At 47.8% G+C, this 14,138-nt stretch overlaps 1 protein-coding gene across 1 annotated transcript; it reads left to right on the top strand.

Annotated features, from left to right (window-relative positions):
* The first annotated feature begins 491 nt into the window (after positions 1-491).
* Positions 492-6,967, top strand: LOC100646856 (toll-like receptor 7). The gene has a single exon (XM_003393557.4). It carries the CDS (start codon positions 1,297-1,299, stop codon positions 5,470-5,472), a length of 4,176 nt encoding a protein of 1,391 aa, XP_003393605.2. The 5' UTR covers positions 492-1,296; the 3' UTR covers positions 5,473-6,967.
* Positions 6,968-14,138: the final 7,171 nt, after the last annotated feature.

The raw sequence follows: 14,138 nt of genomic DNA, 5'->3' as shown, positions 1-14,138 counted from the left end.
CGTATAACGTTTTTCAATATACATATCCTCTACACTCTACATTGTTGCATGATATATTATACGCGTTTGATTGATTTTATGTAAAGCATATAAAATTAATTATTTGATGAAAAAGAATATCGTAATACAACGGAGAATACTGGAATTTTCTCGAATAAACTACATTATATGTATAGGTTACTCGTGTACAGGGTTATTCGAAATACGTGAAAACGTTATGGAAGGTAGGATAGATTCGGTATTTAATAGATGAAAATGGGATATTTTCGAAGAAAATGAACGAAAAAGGAAAGGAAGAAAACGATTCGTTGCTTGGAATATTTGAAGAGCTTTACAATTGAAATCTTGAAGTAGTATCGACCAAGGGATTTTCTAACAACTTAGCATAATCGTTGTAATTGGGGTAGAGAAAAAATGCACCAACCAGTAGGGAGTGGAGTAAAACCGGTGAGGTGCACGTACCAAAGCGTATATGGACGTTATGTTGTTTTACATTCTGTTCTTGTTCGTGGCGGGTTGTTTGCAGGATATTGTAATAGAGTGGCGCACTCTGGCGTTGTAGCGAGACATCGAAGAGGAACGGTCGGGAATGCCGATGATGCGCGGTCAGCGGTCTGCTGGATCAGTGCTGGTGGTTGATGCGAAGCGAGTGTACGGTAGTGCACGGTCGCTTCGCGTACACGGCTTTGTACGAACTGTTTTCGTTCTGTCGGTGTTTCGTTAAAGCGTGCTCGTACTACTTGATGTAACCGCGTGAAAACATTCTCGGTAGGGAAGATATAGACGACGAAGGTTGATCGCGAGATAAAAGCGACGAAGAGGTGTAATCTTTTCGAAAGAAAGAACAGTTGGAAGCGAGGGTAGCGAGTGACGAAGGACGAGCCGAGGAGCGTAGGGCAGGGTGCCTCGCCACCGGCCTACGAATAAACGACAAGAGAAATGGGCCGGTCCGTACTTACGTGATAGGAGGTGCATGAGCGCGCGCGCGCTCGCACTCGCCTGCGTGTGTATGTGCGTGCGTGTGTCATCATCGCTGTGCGAGTGTGTACGCGAGCGAGGGGGCGAGAAAGGGTGAAAATAGTTTGATTAGATTTGGAAAGTGATTGAGAGCCGATCTCGGGGGCTGGTGGCGGAGGTGGTGGAGGTGGAGGTGGAGGAGGTGGTGTTGGTGTTGGTGTCGGTGGTGGTGGTGGTTGTGCTGGTGGTGGTGGCGGTGGTGGTGGTCGCGATCGCGATCGCGTCCGTCTCTCGACTCTGAACTAACCGAAAAGCCGTGCGCAACCATCGTCACGCAAGATGACAGCGAAGTATGTTTTTATCACGCTGATGAACGCGGCTTTTCTTTGCCTGGCATCAAGTATACTTTCGGAATCGGCCGGAGCTTCCTGCAAGTGGTTGTCAGAGGGTGGGAACGACACGCGGTCCGCGGACTGCACCCTTCGAGTGTTGGATCCTGGCGCGATCACCGGTCTGGTTGCGTCGCTCGACGGCGCTCTCAAGCTACGGATACGTTGCAGTGACGTCCATCACTTCGAGAGTAGCTTCAACGCTCACAGTTGGCAACGTTTGACCAGCTTGCACGAATTGCACGTGCACGGCTGTAAGGTACTGCGGATACCAGAGGGTGCGTTTCAACCGCTTCTCGAGTTGAAGAAACTGACTGTGCAAACGTTCAACGCGGTATGGGGTGCCAGCCGTTTTCTCGAACTCGCGCCGGACTCTTTCCATGGTTTGCGCGAATTACACACTTTGGAGATCGTGGAGAGCAACGTGCAAGCGTTGCCGGCGAAACTACTCTGCTCGCTGGATAATCTGCAAACGTTGAATCTAACGGAGAATCGTTTGCACGACGTGAGCGACATCGGATTAAATCGACGCGGTGGCGACTCGGTCGAAGGAATGGAAGTAGTCGAGGGAGCCGACGGGACCGACGACGATTCGCCACCGTGTCGCGCGGACATTCGAATTCTAGATCTGTCGCGTAACGAGATCACGCGTTTACAAGAGAACAGCCCGTTGCTTGGCCTTCGTCAGCTGCAAGAGTTGCACCTGCAGCGGAACTCGATCGTCGAAATTGCCAGTGACGCGCTCCAAGGGCTGACCGTATTGCGTACGTTTAACGCCAGCTATAATTCGTTGGACTCGTTGCCCGAAGGTCTGTTCGCCAGTACGAGGGAGCTTCGAGAGATACACCTGGCGTACAACGGGCTCCGCGACCTGCCCAGGGGTATATTCACCCGGCTGGAGCAGCTGCTCGTGCTAAATCTTGCGGGCAATCGACTCGGCAGTGACCGCGTCGACGAGACTACGTTTCTCGGACTGATTCGGCTGATCGTTCTCGACCTCTCTTACAACATGCTGACGCACATCGACGCGCGTATGTTCAAGGACCTGTTCTTCCTGCAGATTCTCGATCTTCGGAACAATACAATTGATCGGATCGAGAGCAACGCTTTTCTCCCACTTTACAATCTGCATACCCTCGAGCTGTCCGACAACAAGCTTCACACCGTGGGAGCGCAACTGTTCAACGGTCTGTTTGTTCTGAATCGGCTAACGTTGTCCGGCAACGCGATCGCCAGCATCGATCCGCTCGCGTTTCGCAACTGTTCGGACCTGAAGGAACTGGATCTGAGTGGTAACGAGCTTACGTCGGTGCCGGACGCGTTACGCGACCTCGCTCTCCTGAAAACCCTCGACTTGGGCGAGAATCGGATTAGCAATTTCTACAACGGCTCGTTCCGCAATCTGGATCAATTGACGGGTCTGCGACTGATCGGCAACGACATCGGCAATCTGTCGCGCGGCATGCTCTGGGATCTACCAAATCTGCAGATTCTGAATTTAGCTAGAAACAAGGTGCAACACGTTGAGAGATATGCTTTCGAACGAAACGTGCGACTCGAAGCGATTAGACTCGATGGAAACTTCCTGTCCGACATTAACGGCGTTTTCACCAATATCGCCAGTTTGCTGCTGCTCAATCTGTCGGAGAATCATATCGAGTGGTTCGACTACGCGTTCATACCTGGCAACTTGAAATGGTTGGATATACATGGGAATTTCATCGAAAGCTTGGGCAACTATTACAAGATTCGCGACTCGAAGGTGAAAACCTTGGACGCCAGCCATAACCGTGTTACCGAGTTGTCCCCGTTGTCCGTGCCGGACAGCGTAGAGTTGCTGTTCATAAATAACAACTACATCAGTCTGGTACGACCTAACACGTTCAGGGACAAAGAGAACCTGACCAGGGTCGACATGTACGCGAACATGATCGAGACGATGGAGCTGACGTCGTTGCTGTTGACCAAGGTACCGGAAGATCGAGCCCTGCCGGAGTTCTACATCGGTGGAAATCCGTTTAACTGCAACTGTTCGATGGATTGGCTGCCAGCGATCAACAATCAGACATCGACCAGGGAGTATCCACGTATCATGGACTTGGACAACGTAATGTGTCGTACATCCGGACCACGTGGCGTAGCCATCGTATCCGCGTCAACGGCCAGGTCCGAGCAGTTTCTCTGCCGCTACGAAGCCCATTGTTTCGCCCTGTGCCATTGCTGTGATTTCGACGCGTGCGACTGTGAGATGACCTGTCCGGCAGGTTGCAAGTGCTACAACGATCGCACATGGAACACGAACGCCGTCGATTGTTCCGGCCTGACCGTGGAGGAGATACCGCGACGGATCCCGATGGACGCGACCGAGGTCTACTTGGACGGGAACGTGTTGCGCGAGTTGCAGAACCATGTGTTCATAGGACGAAAGAACATGCGAGTGCTGTACGTGAACGCCAGTGGCATCGAATCGATCCAGAACCGTACGTTCAACGGGCTGAACAATCTGCAGATTCTTCATCTGGAAGACAATCGAATACGCGAGCTGAAGGGGTTCGAATTCGAACGGTTGTCCCACTTGCGCGAACTCTATCTGCAAAACAATCTGATCGGATTCATCGGTAACCTGACCTTCCTGCCATTGCGTTCGCTCGAGATATTGAGACTCAGTGGAAATCGATTGGTGACTTTCCCGGTATGGCAGGTCACTCTGAACGCTCGCCTCGTCGAGCTGTCTCTCGGCAGCAACCCGTGGTCCTGTCGATGCAAGTTCTTGCAAGAGCTGTCCTCGTGGGTTTCCGACAACGCGCATAAGGTGGTGGACGCTAGCGACGTTTGGTGCTACTACGGGGGGGACGCGAGGCCAGCGTACCGGCGCCGTTTGAACGTCAACGAAACGGTCTGTTCCGATTACTTTTCTCAAGGTGGCGTCATCGAGAGTATCATGGTTTCCGATTACTTGCCTCTGGTGGCCGCAACGCTCTCGGCGGTGCTGGTTCTTCTGGTGATCGTCGTGCTCGCCTTTATATTCCGCGAACCGGTCGGTGCGTGGGCGTACTCCAAGTACGGTTTACGGTTTCTGCGGGCCGGCAAACCGTCGGGCAAGTCGAGCGGAGCCGCGACGATGCCGGCCGCGGCTGCACCGATGGCCGCCGCGTGCTGCGACGCCGATCGCGAACGCCTCTACGATTGTTACGTTTGCTACAGTCCGAACGACGAGGATTTCGTGGTGCATTCGTTGGCGATGGAACTGGAGCACGGTACCGCAGGATTTCGGCTGTGCCTGCATCATCGCGACTTACCATGCGTACTTCGTGCTTCCGCACCGGCCCCGATCGTCTTGGAAGCGGTGGACGCGTCCCGCCGTGTCCTCATCGTTCTCACTCGTAACTTCGTGCAAACCGAATGGTCCCGTTTCGAGTTTCGCGCGGCGCTTCACGAAGCACTCCGGGGACGAGCGGCGCAGTTGATCGTCGTTCAAGCGGGACACGCGTGCCCGGAAGTGGAACGCGATCCCGAGCTACGATCGTACCTTCGAACCGCGGCGGCGATCCTTACCTGGGGCGAGAAGAGGTTCTGGGAACGTCTCCGATACGCGATACCGTCATCGGTCAATACGATGATGAATCCCGCCGATATATCCGTCGAGAGTAAATCGTCGCCCCTCGTTTACAAGCGTAACATCAACACGTACACGTTGGACTGTATCGGTAGCGAGAAGACGAGCGTGTCGACGCTACGCTCCCAAGAACGTGGTCAAAGATCCCTGTTTAAAGACTCATCGTCCTCGCCAACGACCGCGTTGATGTTGCAACACGCGCCGCCCGCCTATTCTTGCGGCACGGTTTCCATGCCTCAGCAACAGCTGCCACCTTCGTCGCCGCAGCCTAGGCTGACCGTCAATCACGCCTATCGAGACGCGATTACCGTGCCAGGTAGCAATCTCATCGGCACCAACAACACCACCATCAGCAGCGGCAGCAGCGAGGATCACAGGAGACCGCTGTCCGAGCACATATACTCGTCCATCGACTCGGATTATTCCACGTTGGAGAGAACCGCCTGGAGACAGCAACAACCGCCGCCTCCGCCACCGCCACCATCTTCCGGCCAGGCCTATCTCGTCTAGCTTCGCGCGCACCGATTCTCTTCTGCTTGTGATATACCTTGGATAAACGTGAACGAGGAGCTTCTCTTGCTTTTTGTGTTCCGTTTCACTGCCGTTTCACTACCGTTTCACTGCCATTTTACTGCCGTTTCACTACCTGTCGCAAAGGGGACGGTACGAACGTCGAGCGTCTGAGTATCTAAGCGTCCAACTGGCTCCAACGAACTAGCCGACTAACCAATTTGGACAATCGATAAACGAAACATATATTTTCTCGATTTTTAATTCGCGTATCGAGTGTCCAAGGTTATTAGGGGAACGGGAGAGAACATCGAATTCGATTCGCGTCGCCACTACATATGTACCTCGAGAGATCGTCGTCGAGCTGCTGTCGCCTTTTCACAGGCTGTGCTTAAAACGAGGGAGACGTTGTTAGTAGCGATAGAGGAACGCGCGATTAGCCCAAAGCATATACTATGTTACACGCGACTACTATCCAAATATTTGTCCGCGACGATCTTTTTTCTTTTCTCGTGAAACGCGCTCTTGCTTTGTTTGATCGGTAAAGGCGTGATTGTTCACTTTTCCACTCTTGCCTGTTCCCCCATCTCCTCTTTTCCCATCCCTTTTCTTTTTCCCCTATTCGGTCTATTCCCCTATTCCGTCTCTCTTTTTCTTCTTTTCTCCTCTTCTATGTACCTCCCCATCCCCGCCAGTTATCTCTGGTCCCCGTCTAGCAGGCTCCTCTCTCTTTCGTTGTCCAACTAATTGCGCGCGCGCGCGCGCCCACAAACTGTATCGTGCGAATTTCTGAATGGCGTCTCGCGAGAATCTAGTTCGACGGACACTCTCTTCTCCGCTCCCTCTTCCACTTGGCTCGACGACTTTACACCGAGCAATAAAGTATATAAACACACGCCGTCTCCTTTGCGCCGTGAAATCGGTTTTAATGGCGATTTAGGGCCACGCTCTTGTACATATCTATTATTATACGGAAGAAAGGAAACGCAATATGTAAATAAGATTGCAAAATGTTGCAAGTTTGTGTCGACGTACGTGTACATTGTATATATATATATTATAACTATCAACTATACATATACGAGAGGGAACGATACGTCGATTCGGACGTGTTACGGTTTTATCGGCGCGTAGAAAGAGAGAGAGTTTTAGCTTCGATTTTGAATTCTCGACTAGATAGACGATGACTTTTTGTAATTTTATATGTCCGGTCCGATGATAACACTGTATGATATGTAAATATGTATATCACAAAACGTTTCGCCTCGTGTAAAATATTATTCGCCGCGTAAGAGTAAAAAGGAAGGGAGGAAGAAGTTACGAAAATACAAATCGAGAAACAAAGCTCGTTATTATGAGTGAGAAACGGAAAAAATGGAATAGCATGCGCTTTGCGATACTGTGAACCACGACACAGGTTGCGCGTATGTCGTAAACTTAACTGTATACTTGATTTATTTAAATCATGTGAATAAATTTATAAAATACGTTATTACACGCTTGCGAGCCTATACCCCGATTCTGCAACCGCTTCCCAATCCGCATACTGATTTCTACGCGCGTGAATACTCTAATATATTGTATACATCGTACATACTACAGTGTAGTACGAGTCTTGGACCATCCACTTTTTTGCCATTTTCTATCTCCGATAGTCTAAGACTATCCTTGTCGCTCTGTGACAGTTTCTCCGCGTGTAAACTTCCGTTCTTGCCTAGATTTTTCTCGGAAAGCTGATTTCCATAGTCTTTCGCTCGTATCCTTTCATAGAAACGTTCGCGAGTCGAGGGAAACCATAAACACGTAGTGGATTGCGATGGCAATATCTTCGATCTCCGTTTCTCTATAACAGCACGTGGAAACGTTTGTTGAAAGTATGTTCGCTTGCCACTGTGTAATATGGATAACGTGGATGGTTTGAAACTCGCCCACGATACTATTATACCTTGTTTCGATCAAATTTTCTCGTCTGTCGTACGAAATTAGTCACGTAATCCGCGCGTAAATATTTCACGCGATACTTAACTAAGTAGGTAAGTGTGCATCCTTCCTATTGTTCCGATGGAAAAACGCTAAATTTTTTCATTTTCGTTCTCCCCTTTTTTCCAGTGAGTATTTCTACGTTATCGTCATACGTCATTTATAGCGTATTTTTTGCCACTATATTTTACCTGGTATTGTTCAAACAAATCGAAAGAGATACAAGCCGAATTGATCGTGTGTTTACGCCACGTATGCTTGTTTTCAAATACATATTCCATCCCACGTTTGATCAGAATATTTGCAAATATATTCTATGGAAATGACCTGTGTAACGGTGTGTTGTTTCTCATATAACCGTCGTTGTCGTTACATATACCGTACTATGTACTATATAGATCGCGAACGGAACATTGATCCTAGTCAGCGCCACCGCGCACTCACTGCACACCATCTGCACACTTACATTATTAATGCGCCTACTCCACCGCCGCAGGCTCCACGTACCACAAAGACCAATGTTTCTATTTGGAAAATCTTTTTCTCTCTCGACAAACGGACAAACGATCGACGACATTCCCACTTCTCAACATCGACCAAACTAGAGATTCGTGAATCGTCGTCGAGAGTTCCGAGTACATACCGACGTACTATATGCTTCTCGTTTTGTCTTCGATCGCGTTTCGTAAGCCAACTTCCCTCGTTGGGAAAATCTTTCAACGTGCCTCGTTCGCAGAACGATGACAGCGAAAAAAGAAGTTATACACGACGGTCGCGTACTCAACGTACTCGACGTGTAATATACGTTTTTATTCCATAGAGAAGAGCTTACTAGGTGTAGGGAAATAAAACGAGCCCGAGGAAAGTTTGTCAGTAAAGTTTTAAGCGCATAGTTGTTCCAAGTGCTGATAGAAATCTGTCTCGTTCTCTTTTGTTTCCTTTTGTACGTTCGTTCTTCGTTGCTCTTCGTTCGTCCATTCGTTTACGTCTCTTTATCCTTTTTTTCTACGTATAGCGAGCGAGCAGCCAGGTGTCGTTGAAGCGCGCTAGTATCGCGTAGATATTCGTAAAATATAACTTGCGCGGTGCTCCGGTAATCGAGTGCGAGTGGGCAGTACGCTGAAAACCAGTTTTCTCAGTTCACCGCGGTATGTAAGTACAGCTGTAATTACTGGCACACCGTACTTATGCCGGCCACGTGATCGAATCTAGCCATAGGCTCATAGGGAATCGAGTCTACGGGGCATTCTCGGCGTGGTGCGGCGCGGTGCGCGAGCGCGCGATCTTTGCGGTATCCGCGAGAACCGCGCGCCAATTTCCGTTCCGTATCGTGCCGGTAAGAGCGCGCACAAGGCGGGTCGATTCCACGAGGTTTGCTCTCACTACTGCACCACGCGATTCAGGAGAAAGGGAATTCACGGATAAAACGGTCGAGCGTCCTCGAGATTCGCCAGAGCACCTTTCACCGGAGATGAAAAGAGAGAGGAGGGGGTGGGCGCCACGCGTCGCGTCAAGTTCGTTATATGGGTCGTTCTTGCGAAACACCATTGAGGACTAAAGCCGAGCAATTGTCGGCCTTGAAGATCGCGTCCGATCCCAATGGCGCAACCGACAGGACATTGGCCTGCATCCGATCCCTGTATGCCCCGGTATGCTCCGCGATTTACATACCGGCCTTACGTATCTTACACGCTTCCTACATCCCGCTTGTTCCTTCTCTTTCTTTTTTTTCTTCTTCTTTTTCCCCTATCTCGTCATACCTTCGCCTTCCCTCTTCTCGACGACAACAAAATAGTAGTAATCTTCCCGTTGGTATATTGCTCTTTCGATCGGTAACTCCCTTATCGATAATGAAATCAATTTTGCGCCGAGTTTCACCTCCGCCTTCGACAGTTACGCCCCTGCTTCCCGCTACCCCGCTTCCCTGTTTTCTTTGCCCTGGTAACGATGCAATGCCAAGCGGCTCAGGGAGAGATCTAATACCGATTCTTTTTGTCGGCAGATCTCCTTCCCTCTATCTTCTCTCTTTTTCTCTCTCTTTCTTTCTACATTGTGACGATAACCTTTACATATCCTCCTGGATCGAATTGTCATACGATACATATGCCGATGTATTCCAAAAGACCGGCGTCCCATGCTCCGACCTTACGGGGGTCTAAGACGTTCCGTCAACAACAAGTCAACAATAACGGTCGTCGGCCATTGCAGCTAATGCCTTACGAATATATACCCGTTTTGCTAGTATTTGTCGGTGAGTTTGAAAGCCGCGATATCGTTGGCGGGCTTCGACTTGCGTGACGACTACCATGTTTACGGAGCGAAGTTAGCGCGACTCGTACCGTCGCGCCACCTGCGCCGTTACCTGTGTTTCCTACCCACACGCACCTATTTACAACCACCAACCCATCTACCTATGACTTCGTCCGCCTATCAACCAACACTAACTCGCATCCTTCACCTTTTGTCCCGTGCTGGCACCCGTTAAGCGTACGCCGGTGAACCCAGTAATTTCGCGAAAACTGCCACCACCGTCGTCACTGTCGCCGTTGTTGCATTCTTTGCCTCCTTTTCTATTTTCCTGCTCTTACACACGCTGTTACCCATCGCCACGACGACCAATGACAACGACGGCAACGACGACCACGACCACGACCACGACGACGATGACGACAACAAGGACGACGATGCGAATACCACGTGTCTGCACGCGATCCTGTCCTGACATTTGGCTATCCTATTTCCAAGTATTTCTGAGTATTCGAGACCTCGACCAACAGTTCCTTTAATTCTTAATTGTAACGCTAGATTTACGAGCGGCCCGTTTCTCCCTTCTCGGCAACCTGGCTTCTGTGGAAACGGCCGAGGAAAAGGTCGCTCGGTCAAAAACCTCCAATTCGTTGCTTTTACCCCGGTAAGCGGCACAAGAATCCTTTTGCAGTTACTCGATCCTGTGCTTAGACACGGGAACGGCATAAAAATATGAGATTCCGTGAATCGAGTAGCTGGACTCTCTCGATGGACTCTTTGAAACATGCGCGTACATACACTCAATGAGGCGGGTAAATGGAACGGATAGCGCGATCTAAACTAGAAGTCTCTGCTGCGTGACTTGTCACCGTGAACGCCACTAGATTTATATACGAATGCTAACTTGTCGCATATTTACTTGGTCGTCGAGTTCCCTTCTCGCGTATACTCCCGCCTTTCTCGACCTTTTTGAGGTACCTTTGCGAGCCTCTAACCCACCTACCAAGCCACTCTCGTCTCGTTTCTCTCTATCTTTCTCCTACTCTCTCCCTCTCTCTTCCTTTCTCTACCATTCAGCCGGTCAGCCCTCGTCTCTTTTGGCTCGCACCCCTTCGCGATGACAAGCCGCAACAATGCTAGAGTAGACAGACTGCCCGACGCCACGAGCAGATACCAACTGCCACACAGCGACGACGACTACCTTTTTTCCTGCTTCCCTTGTCGTTTTTTTTCTACTACCCATGGGGTAGGTACCTATACCTGGCCGCAAACGCCGTGTCCAGGTAGCGAGCCAATCGACTGGTCTGCGTGTATCGACCACCCATATATTCAGAAACTCGTTGCGGGCATCCGAGTGCAGTGATCCGCATAGAATCGTAACTGAAAAGATGGGACAACAACGGTCGGCTCGTTCTCTTAGATTTGTTTGTAATGCCGTTATCTGTTGCACGAGCTTCGCCATACCCTGGATGTGTGCGGATCCACCATGGGATGTGTTTGTTCGTTTGATCGCAAAGGCGAAATAAACCGGTCGGGGGAGAGGCAACGTTATTTTTCAATCTCATATTATCGCATTAACGGTGTAACGTTCGAAATGCTTTTCATGTAATTACCTAATCTGTTTTGTTCTACCGATGAATTAGTCTTATCCGATTCTGATCCATGTACATATGCACTTGATCGTACTTGACATCGGTGTATATACGTGCAAACTATATACGTATGTATCGTTATACATACGCATTATACTATGTCTTCTTTGCCATTCATTCTTTTCTACCTTTTTACAGATTTTTATTCTCTCATGTGTTTTTACTTGTTCTTTTCTTCTTAATGTGAAGTTTTAATGCGCTGCTTTGGAAATGGTACGGCAAAGCAAAAGAAACAAGAGAGAGAGAGAGTATGATACAGCGGTTCTCGCGTTTTGCGTGCCCCACGAGTATGCATTCGCTATCTATTGAAAAATTGAATTTATCTTCGACCAGTTTTCTCGCTAATTGTCAATGGGGAGGCTCGCTAAAGTCGCAGATGGAAATCACCGGAGAGTCATCCTTCCATCCAGGTATTTCGTTTTGTTTTCTCGCCAAGCCATCCGCCAGTCATACCGCGGACCGGCGCGGCGTGCGATATCGAATGCACTGAATCGCGTGAATCGCAATGGAACAATAACGATGCCAACGAACATTTTCAATCGCGAGGAATACATACGTCGATGCGGTGTGCCGTTCGCAAAAACAATGAACTAAAAAAGCAATGTAAAAAATAAAGAGAGGCAGAGGGAGAGAGAAAGATAGGAAAAAAGGAGAAAATCGTGCACGATTCTTTTTCCTACCAATTATTGAACGCTCGCCAGTGTTAAACGAACCAAGCACCGCGTGTAAATAGGGGAAACGATTCTCGTACTTTTAAAATATTCCTGCTTGCTCTCTGCTCGACGAATAAAACATGCTGCCGCGCCGGTATGTTTGACGTGGTCGGACTCTATCCACCAGGAGCGCAGCAGGCCGAAATTTTTGAAGGTTTTTAGCGAAGAATGTGTTCCATCGCATGCAATCTTCACTTATGCATTCGACCATCGCGTCGTGGCAGATGCATCCTTGGCATACCTCCACATGCCTACGTATCCCTACTACATTTATATGTATAAATTGGAACCTATGTGTGTAGATTTAACACGTCTATATACGTACGTGTAAAGGGAACATAGCCGGGTCATAGGTAGCCTAGAACTGTGCTCCAAATTCAGGGCAAATCGGTGATTCAATTACGGCGAAATGTGAACGAAAAGCCCGGTGTGATTTATCGTGATACTTTGCGAAATCCAGTCTCAGCTGTCTCAAATAGCGACACGGCGGAAATGATAGAAATCTTTTATGTAATCGGAAAATTGGAACGGAAGATGCCGCTCGATTTTTTACGCTGTATTAGTTCCAGAAGCTCTATATTTTAACAGGCACATGCTTATGTAACTACGTATATTCCAATTCTAACTTTTATTATTTTGTCCGAAACAAGATTAACGAATTCGTAGGTCGAGCGATCTTTCCAAAATTCAAATCAAATATTTACATAAAATGTTCAAGATGAAAGAGTCTAAGAGACTCTATGGGTTCGTACCGCTTGCTCACAGGTAGAGAGAAGCAAAATATGCTTAACCAACGTAGAACCTAAAATCAATACTTGCTAGTATAAAATGTAATTTTACATCACCTCTTAGGGATATACGTTGGACACAAACAATGTAATCAAACTACCACGATGAATAGAAATTGTGTACGAACATCGAACAATTTGACTCGTGATTTACACATGCGAATATCGTATTCGTATTAAACGATGATGTATGAAACATCTTCCTTGAAAAAAGATATGTATAAAGTTTCGTATCTTATTATAATTTTTCGTTGATTTCGACACGATCATCGTTGCTCGTATGATATAATATCGTTATCGTTCGTACGTACTTTACATCTTTTCAATTAATATCTTTTTCCAATATCTTCTTTTATCTCTATTTAACGCATCGTTAAGAGACAGAGGAGGAAAGAATTGATTTTTCCGTTTATGTTGGTTAATCATTCGTTACCCCTCTCGGCAAGCGGTACATGTTCATAAACTTCCTTACTTGCCCCCTTATTTTTCAACATCGTATATATAAAATTCATACTTAAAAATACAAAACAACGCGTGCATCAAAAACACCGCGAAGATCCGCGAAATCGATGATGCATTAACGCGAAATTTATCTGTCTGCGTGCTTAATTAAGTATACATATATTTTGCTCGTAACACGTGTTAACGGTGGAGAAAAATTAATTAAAACAGCATAAAAGTATATTTTATATACACGGAACGAACTCTTTGCAATATAAACTAACACCGCGATACTTTATCACCCTGTATGCAGGGAACAAGCAATTACGTATATCGCGATCGCGATCGTATGTTTAGGGCGCAAAAAGTGGAACAAAGTAAAATACGTTAGATCGTAACAGTTGCGAATCAATAGTTTTACCAAAGTAAAAATCATCAGTGTCATTCTCATTGGACGTTTAATGGGAACTGGTAGAACGGTAAGGAACATTAGGAGGTCTTTCAAGGATCTCTAGAGGTCCCCTTGGTAAAGAATGTCGATTATCCCTCCTTGCTATGCGAAAAATTCATATTCAAAGCTAAACTTAATCACGAAAGATTACGTTGTCCCAATTTCGGTCGACGTCGTCGTGTGCCCGAGAGATTTTTCTCTCGATGTGCTACTCATATCCAAAAAATTCGTTTCCTCGCGAATGTTGAACAATTGCTAAAACTATACCAGGAGTGCGTTGCAGAGGAAAAAAGGTTTAGGCTATCTGACCTTTGCGGAATTTTCCTCAATCGTATCAGTATCCACACCACCCGATGATTCTGTCAAATCAGGTTTCGGTGGTAGCTTTGACGAA

The sequence above is a fragment of the Bombus terrestris genome, chromosome 2 (assembly GCF_910591885.1).
Source record: "Bombus terrestris chromosome 2, iyBomTerr1.2, whole genome shotgun sequence".
Classification (NCBI taxonomy): Eukaryota; Metazoa; Arthropoda; class Insecta; order Hymenoptera; family Apidae; genus Bombus; species Bombus terrestris.
This window is presented reverse-complemented; position numbering and strand designations above follow the sequence as displayed.